The 9,160-nt window shown below is 46.1% G+C and overlaps 1 protein-coding gene and 1 pseudogene across 1 annotated transcript in view; both read left to right on the top strand.

Annotated features, from left to right (window-relative positions):
• Positions 1-1,710: 1,710 nt before the first annotated feature.
• LOC125105544 (glyceraldehyde-3-phosphate dehydrogenase-like) lies at positions 1,711-2,902 on the top strand (annotated as a pseudogene).
• Positions 2,903-7,772: 4,870 nt separating this feature from the next.
• The window catches only part of DYNC1LI1 (dynein cytoplasmic 1 light intermediate chain 1), a 40,366-nt gene continuing 38,978 nt past the window's right edge, over positions 7,773-9,160 (top strand). The window contains exons 1-2 of the mRNA XM_047739102.1: positions 7,773-8,030; positions 8,214-8,287. Coding sequence (XP_047595058.1) covers positions 7,885-8,030; positions 8,214-8,287 — 220 coding nt within the window. The 5' untranslated portion in view covers positions 7,773-7,884. The remainder of the gene's footprint in view (positions 8,031-8,213; positions 8,288-9,160) is intronic.

Below are 9,160 nucleotides of genomic sequence, written 5' to 3'. Positions count from 1 at the left end.
TTCTCTGCTCAGCGGGGAGCCTGCTTCCCTCTCTCTCTGCCTGCCTCTCTGTCTACTTGTGATCTCTCTCTGTCAAATAAATAAATAAAATCTTTAAAAAAAAAAAAAAAGGTCTGGGCTTAACAGCTCTTTAAATATAATCAGTGAACCTTTCTTTTGTCTTCTCAGTGGTAAAGAACAGATTAAAACAACAATGACAGCTAAACATTCTAAAAATCCTATCTATTCTATATTTTAAAATGTATAAGCACATAATTACAACACTTAGATGAAGAAGAAACAGTCTTATAGCCTAAAAGATAAATCTTGTTATTTTCCCTGTGCATTGCACTATCGGTGAACATGATTTATATGCTGTTCCCCCTTCATTCATCACCCATTTTCCAGGAATGGATACAGATATTGTGGTTAGGAGCTGATTCTGAAATGAGAAGGTAATTCTAACTATTATCCTATCCTGGAATTTTAAAAATATTCAGGAGGTATTCTTTTTCAATGATACATTTCTAAGCAAATGAAGAAAAAATCTTTTTAGACCTAGAAATAGAAGAGATTCTCTTCCTAGTGTTTTCTATGAAGGAAAAACAAAAACACCAAGAAAGTCTATTCCTCCTGTTGAGTATTTATTTGCCCCACTCCTTCTTTGTTTAAGATAGGAAGTTCTGTGAGGGCTGACCTGATAAAAAGCCTAGGTAAGTAGTAGGAGAGAGGTTAGGTCTGTAATTCAAGGGACTGGTAACTGAAAAATGAATTAGATAGCCTTTATTTCATTCATTCTATGTAGGTACTTAGAATGAGATAAATATGACTTGAAGGACAGCAAAAATAAGCAACACTGGGCATCTGTTTTCCCTGTAATTGAACTCCTGGATCAGCTGCTGGCAGAGTTAGTAAGCAAGGAATCTGCCAATTCTAACACTACCATTCTATTACCAAAAGAAAAAAAGAGAGAGAGAGAGCCAACCAAAAAACAAACAACAACAACAACAACAAAAAACATATATTGAGTAGTGTGTGGGGACTATTTAATCACTGAAGTTCTTTCCAACACTATTTTATTATTCAAGTTGCTCACAGAGTCAAACTTCAAGGGTCCACTCACCTTGCTTAATTATTTTTCCTTTTTTCCTTTTCTTTCTTTCTCTCTCTCCTTTTTTTTTTTATTTTGGCTTTTCAGATGGCATTTATATCAACTGTGATTGCCAGGATTTGGCACAGTGGGTGAAGCAGGTCTTATTTGAAAATCTGTTGGAGGCAGCCTGTGGGAGTTAGTACAACAGGAAGCAGCTCAAGGGGTAGCTGCCTTGTTCCAGTTCTCAAAAACAGAGGAAGGCATCCCCAACAAAAAGAGGAAGTGGCCTGTATTGTCTCACCTCAGCCCACAGAAGGCTCCCTTCCCAAACTGGTTTTCTTCAGAGCTCTTGGGCCTGCCAAACGACCCCTTTTCTTAAAATGAAGAATATCCAACCGTGGCCTTTAAGAAGTTGATGAGTGAGCAGATGACAGTCGACAGAGAGAAGAGAGGCATGTAGCTCCCAGGAGACAGAAAGATGGAGAAAGAAGGAGCTGTCTCTCTTCTGGCTCGTGTTCCATTTCCCACTTCCAGGCCCCAGGGCTCAGCTGAATTAGAAATCAGACTAAAGACATCTGTGGTACACCTCAGGGAATTCCCAGTAAGATTGAAGCACTTCCTCGCTCTCTGCTCTTCCCCGTTCGACAGACAGCCGCATCTTCAGGTGCAGTGCCAGCCGCGTGCCGGAGACACGATGGTGAAGGTCGGAGTGAACGGATTTGGCCGTATTGGGCGCCTGGTCACCAGGGCTACTTTTAACTCTGGTAAAGTGGATATTGTCGCCATCAATGACCCTTTCATTGATCTCAACTACATGGTCTACATGTTCCAGTATGATTCTACCCACGGTAAATTCCACGGCACAGTCAAGGCTGAGAACGGGAAGCTTGTCATCAATGGGAAGTCCATCTCCATCTTCCAGGAGCGAGATCCCGCCAACATCAAATGGGGCGATGCTGGTGCTGAGTATGTTGTGGAGTCCACTGGGGTCTTCACCACCATGGAGAAGGCTGGGGCTCACTTGAAGGGCGGGGCCAAGAGGGTCATCTCCGCTCCTTCTGTTGACGCCCCCATGTTCGTGATGGGTGTGAACCATGAGAAGTATGACAACTCCCTCAAGATTGTCAGCAATGCCTCCTGTACCACCAACTGCTTGGCTCCTCTGGCCAAGGTCATCCATGACAACTTCGGCATTGTGGAGGGACTCATGACCACCGTCCATGCCATCACTGCCACCCTTGAAGACTGTGGACGGCCCCTCTGGGAAGCTATGGCGTGACGGCCGAGGGGCTGCCCAGAACATCATCCCAGCTTCCACTGGTGCGGCCAAGGCTGTAGGCAAGGTCATCCCTGAGCTGAATGGGAAGCTCACTGGCATGGCCTTCCGTGTCCCCACCCCCAACGTGTCTGTTGTGGATCTGACCTGCCGCCTGGAGAAAGCTGCCAAATATGATGACATCAATAAGGTGGTGAAGCAGGCATCAGAGGGCCCCCTTAAGGGCATCCTGGGGTACACTGAGGACCAGGTTGTCTCCTGCGACTTCAACAGTGACACCCACTCCTCTACCTTCGATGCTGGGGCTGGCATTGCTCTCAATGACCACTTTGTCAAGCTCATTTCCTGGTATGACAATGAATTTGGCTACAGCAACCGGGTGGTGGACCTTATGGTCCACATGGCCTCCAAGGAGTAAGAGCCCCCTGAACCACCAGCCCCAGCCAGAGCAAGAGGAAGAGAGAGGCCCTCAGCTGCTGGGGAATCCCTGCCCTAACTTACCCCCCAAAACACTGAGAATCTCCCAACCTCCACTATTTCCATCCCAGACCCCCTAAAGAAGGGGAGGGGCTTGGGGAGCCCTACCTTGTCATGTACCATCAATAAAGTATACTGTACCCAGCCAAAAAAAAAAAAAAAAAAAAAAAGATTGAAGCACTTCCTCATACAAATACAGAGTACTGTTATTGATGAATTTAATGAAGTCCAGAGCCTCCAAGAAAAGGCAAATCTGTACTCACATAACCCGTTAAAGCAAGGGAATGTGTAATACATTTTAAGAGTTGTATCAAAAAATGATTAAAATATTGCAAAAGAGAGGTCCTGCTTTCAAGTATTGGAGTGAAGAATTTTTTTTACCCTCTTCACACACACACATATCACACATATACATCATCATCATCCTGAAATTTTAGAACCCTGGTGACAAGGAGTAAATCTGTTCATTTATTCATACTTTCAACAACTCTTTACTGATTGTGTCCTATATTGTAGGCACAATGCGCTTATGGTTCATTAATGAAGTCCTTACAGTTCTGATAAATAAGTAATTTTGATACTATGTTAGGAGATAATAATAAGCAAATATTATACTATCCTAGAAGGTAGTGTTATATGGTAAACAGAAAGGCAAGCAAGGTAAGAAGAATCTGAAATCGTAGGCATGAAGGTTCAAGTTGTTATGTTACATGGGTAAGTCAGGACAGACCTCACGGAGAAGCTGAGATCTGAGCAAAGACTTGTAGGAGGAGTGGGAGTGAGCCAAGTGGCTGTCTGGGGGAAGATACTGGACTGGGCGGCTCCTTAAATCCTTCAAGGCAGAGGAAACAGCTAAAGCAAAGGGATAAACAGTTTAAGGAACAGCAGTGGGGCCCGTGTTAGCCACACTGGCTAAGATGTGAGAAATCGATGGAGGGAATGGAGCAAAAAAGTTTAAAGAGGAAGTCGGGGTCAGCTTTATGGATCATTGTAAGGACATTGGCTTCTACTCTAATTAAAATAAGAAGTCACTACAGGATTTTGAGTAGAGGAGTGGCAAAATCTGGATTATATATATGTGCATATATGGGTATGTGTGCATATGTATACATACATAAATACATTTTTTAAGATTTTATTTATTTGAGAGAGAGCACGAGCACAGGGTGGGGAAGGGCAGAGGGAGAGAGAGAAGCAGATTCCCTGCTGAGCAGGGAGCCCAGTGCGGGGCTCGATCCCAGGCAGTTGCTTAACTGACTGAGCCACCCAGGTGCCCCTAAGTATTGACCTGGCTTATATTTTTAAAGGATTCCTCTAGCTGCCATGTCGAAGAGTTTTTTTTTTTTAAGATTTTATTTATTTATTTGACAGAGATCACAAGTAGGCAGAGAGGCAGGCAGAGAGAGAGGAGGAAGCAGGCTCCCCACTGAGCAGAGAGCCCGATGTGGGGCTCGATCCCAGGATCCTGGGATCATGACCTGAGCCGAAGGCAGAGGCTTAACCACTGAGCCACCCAGGTGCCCCACTTTCCTTTTTTTTTTAATGAGAGACCAGCATGTTGGTATGTTAATGGAAATGATCCAGTGGAAATCAATAAATGATTATATAAAGAAAGGTGGGGAGAATTGTTGGAGCAATATCCTAGAGTTGAGGAGAAGGATGGAATCTAGTGTGTAAGTGGAGAGAATGCTTTACTTTAGAAGTATAGATTATTATTCTGTGATAATTGGGAATAAAATTGGTATGAGAGTATAGACAGTGGAAATTGGAGTGAATGTGTTAGAGCAAATCTGTGGAAGTTCTAGAGGCCTCCAAAGAGTGGAAAAGAAGAACATATAACAAAAGATTAGGAATCAGAATGTCTTTGAACTTCTCAGTGGCAATATTAGAATCTAGCAGACAAGGCGTCAAGGCCTTTAAAAACCTAAGGGAAGGTAATTTGCAACAAAAGAATTCTATACTAATTCAAACTATCATTAAGTGAGTATAGACTAAATGCATTTTCAAACATACAAGGTGTGCTGGATATCATTCGTTTGTCCCTCCAGATCCACCTTCCACCCTTCTCTATCCTTCTTTGTGTTCTGGGACATAGACCTGCATGTATTGCTTCACTTGAATTCTCTTGTCCTCCAGCTTCTGGTTGGGTTTGGCCAACATGGCCAACTGGCAAGATATGAGGGGCCAGAAAGAGAGAAGTCAGTGCTGTGTTTCTTTACTGAAGTCACAGACATTATTGAGAAATTCTTTCCTATAACTGCAGCTCTCTCTGGATTCTAGTAAACACTCTTCCTCTTTCTCCTTCAAGCCTAAATCTTCCTGCTCCTCCTAGCCGCATCTCAATACTGTCCACATCTTTGTAAATAGTTCCTTTGTTGAGCTTTCATCTAGCACCACCTCAAGAATGCCATTTTTTCCCTGGCAGACCCTGGCTGGATATCTCCAAAAATGTATCCATACATCTTTCCTCACCAAACTCTTGGAGGGAAGTTCTCCTATAAGAGAAGAGAAGAGAATGAGGCAAAGGAATTCCCCCACAACAATGATGAGAGAAGATCCCATGATGACAGCTCTGTATTAGGTACACAGAACAACCAATTCAAATTGAAGCAGTTTAGAAAGTTCTTAAAAATGTGTTTAAGATGAAGTTGTCCAAATACCTAATGAGAAGTTTTAAACAACTAGGACGAGAATTCAAGACTGAATTACAGTTAAGGGCCTAGAAATCTAAGCAAATGAAAAACCAAGAGAAGTATTAATTTTGGATGTAAGAAAAAGTTGGGGAAGAAAGAAAAGTAATCATAGTATAGGAAATAACTCAATTGTAAATAGCACTTATTTAACAAAAATCCCAAGGGACTGCTGGATTCTTCCCTTTTATAGACTTCCTTATACTACAAAGTTTCCCTATGTTTGTTATGTAGAGATTTCTGTAATTTGACATAGGCCATTTGACAGGTTAGAAAGTCAAAATAGCAATTTATCTATCTCCTACCTGTGGGGTAAATTACTTAATTTTGCCAATTCTTTACAAAGTATGAGGATTGAAAACCATAACACAGGGGCGCCTGGGTGGCTCAGTGGGTTAAGCCGCTGCCTTCGGCTCAGGTCATGATCTCAGGGTCCTGGGATCAAGCCCCGCATCGGGCTCTCTGCTCAGCAGGGAGCCTGCTTCCTCCTCTCTCTCTACCTGCCTCTCTGCCTGCTTGTGAGCTCTCTCTGTCAAATAAATAAATAAAATCTTTAAAAAAAAAAAAAAAGAAAACCATAACACATGTGCCTGGAGTATACGAGGTACTCATAAATGACCACTCTTATTAGCCATCTTAATGGAACAACACTGGATAGGAATATTATAAAACTACACAGAATACAACTTTGACCTCGGTATAAGTGGGTAGTTGGGCATCTAGAAGTCATGGAGCATTAGAAGCCTGAAACCATTATAAAGTTAATACTTCCCAGGTTAAGTAAATATGATACAGAACTAACAACTCTGTTACAACAAAATTGGGGGAAACGATGACCTGACAACAAAAGATGACTGAGGGAGTAAAGTACAGAGAGTGAACCAACTCTCCCAGGGGCCCAGTGCAGTAAACAGCTCTCCTTTACATCAGTGACTGAAAACACTCAGGTTCCCCCAAAAGTCCTTGTCCTGCTTGTCACCATAGAAAGCCTGGGATCCCAAGACTGGATTCTGGTTCCTTTCTTAATCATATTAAACAAAAACAAAAAATGAAGAGTTTTAACTGCAGGAATTCATTAGGCCTATCAGCTCCAGGGGTTGGTGAGATGTAAATGGTTTGAACCATAAAGGAAAACATTAGTCATTAAAAATAAACATGTATCAAGCATTCAAGATTTGTCAGTCACTGTTCTAAGCCATTTTACATGAATCATCCCATTTTATCTCCATAAAAATTCTAGGTCCTTTTATCCCCATCTTACAAATAAGAACACTGAGACTCGGGAGAGGTGAAGAAAATGGCCTATGGTTGCTGATAGAGTTGAATCTCAACTCAGATTTGCCTCCAAAACCCTAGGCTACTAACAGCACTGTTAAACCTGTAACTAAGACAGTCTTTAGCTGTGGATTTTCTCACTCGCCTAACAACAACGATCAGATCACATATTAGCAAGTGATCTTCAAATATGACAGCAATGATGTACAAAGGGCCACACCATCAAGTTTTGACAGAAGGGGAGTTATTTTAGGGCTACTTTAGGTTCTTTGCCATCTGTGTATGCCCAGTGCCAACTGTGCCTGCCATAATAAGTGCTGAATAAAACGTCTGTTGACTGGCCGTATGGATGACTCACCTAGCGGGTCTTGTCAAATCTCACGCGGGGCATCTCACTCGAAAACATCGAGGCTCTTATTAAAGCGCCCCGTCAATCCTTTTTCTGTCACGCAGCTCTTAGTGGCCGGGGGAACCTGCTTCAGATGTGGGGCCTAGACTGAGGAACACGGCACCACATGAGAAGGCAAAGTAGAGAGCCCAGAACTCCAGGACCCAGGTTACATTCTGGACTCCGGCTGCACAAAGCCTCTTTGGCGGCGGGGCGGCCCATTTCTCTCTTGGCGCAGGGGAAGTGCCGGTATAGGCGGGTGACCGCCGCTCAGCCTAAATGGGGTGGCAATGACAGCGCAGGAATTCCACGCTAGCTGCGGTGTTTGTAGACCTGAAGAGTGGGAGGGAGCACTGTTCACCTGACACACCCCAAACCGCTCTGCTGCAGCCCAGGGTTGCGGATGGGGCGGCAGAAGGATCCTCTGCACGCTGAGTCCTGTATAAGCCGGGAAGTAGCCCAACTACCCGCGGAGCAGCCCGCGCACGCGCATTCCTTACGCGCGTTCGACAGACTGCAGCGCACGCGCGGTGCGTCCTCCCTCGTTCGGTCAGTCCCCGCAGAGCCCGCGGCTCCGCCCCCGCAGGCCCCGCCCCGCTCCCGTGTGCCAAATGCTCCATATCCGGGTTCCCGCCGCCGCCGCCACCGCCGCCGCCGCCGCTTCCCTCATTCAGCTTTGCCGGGAGTGGTGTGATTCCCGACCAAGATGGCGGCTGTGGGGCGAGTCGGGTCCTTCGGTTCCTCTCCGCCGGGATTAGCCTCGACTTACACTGGGGGCCCCTTGGCTAACGAGCTAACGTCGGGCAACGGCGGCGCCGCAGCGGGCGACGAAGAGGACGGGCAGAACCTTTGGTAACGACCCCACCCTTCCCTGGGTCCCCGCTGACACTCCCGGCCCTGCGGACACCTCGGGATCCCGTGCCGAGGCCACTGCGTTCTCGGCAGCCCCCGCCCAAGCGCGCCGAGGCCGAGTCCGTCCCTCCCGCTGTGGGGCCCCGGTCCCGGGCCTCAGCGTGCGCCTTTGCTCCCCGCTAGGTCCTGCATCCTCAGCGAGGTCTCCACCCGCTCGCGATCCAAGCTCCCCGCGGGGAAGAACGTACTGCTGCTGGGTAAGTGTCCTCTGCCTCGCTCCACCCCGCCCGGCCCCCACCCCGGCCCGGGTCAGGGTCCGCCCGCCCGCTCGCTCGCTTTGTGCGGACAGGCGGGCCTGGCCCCGCCCCGCCGCCGGACCTGTCGCTGACAGCTGGGGGAGAAGGCGAACGGGGACCCAGGCCCGGTACCTGCAGGGACCCGCCCTCCCCAGAGCCCTTCCTCCCCTGGATGTGGAGGTGGCCCTGACAGTCTCGCATGGGTACCTGCGGGGACCCGCCCTCCCCAGAGCCCTTCCTCCCCTGGATGTGGAGGTGGCCCTGATAGTCTCGCATGGGAAGGACAAATGCGGTAGCCCATCTGACGGATTCTAGAGGCTTGGGAATTACCTAGAAAAAAAGGGTGGTTTCTCTTTTATAACAAAAATTGCTAGCAGGAGGCTCTTTGCAAGAGCTCCAGTGCAAATGGCTTATCATTAATATTTAATAGCTGACTCTGTATAATTGACAGAGAAACTAGAAATTGAGACCTGGTAATCGTGATAAATGTTCTTACTTGGTTCAGCTTTTTTGGGTACAATGGATTCGTGTTGCCAATGCCTTTTTAACTGTCACTTATAATTCTGAAATTTGTAAAGGGCAGTAGAACACCTTACTAGTCCAGTCCCTTCAGCCAAATAATTTTAATAAGGAGAAATGGTCAAATGTCTCAATCCTGTTCTGTAGCTCCTCTGCTCTCTGGAAGTTATGTATTTTGTCTCTTTACTGATTCTTAGGGTGGGCGTATTGGACATTGAGGGAGAATAAATCACAGATTCACATTTTTGCAGGCTTAGCTCCTGAGTCATTTGCAGAAGACATTTCTTTCATATTCTTTAAGTGCCAGATATTGAC

This window comes from Lutra lutra, chromosome 1 (assembly GCF_902655055.1).
Source record: "Lutra lutra chromosome 1, mLutLut1.2, whole genome shotgun sequence".
Lineage (NCBI taxonomy): Eukaryota > Metazoa > Chordata > Mammalia > Carnivora > Mustelidae > Lutra > Lutra lutra.
This window is presented reverse-complemented; position numbering and strand designations above follow the sequence as displayed.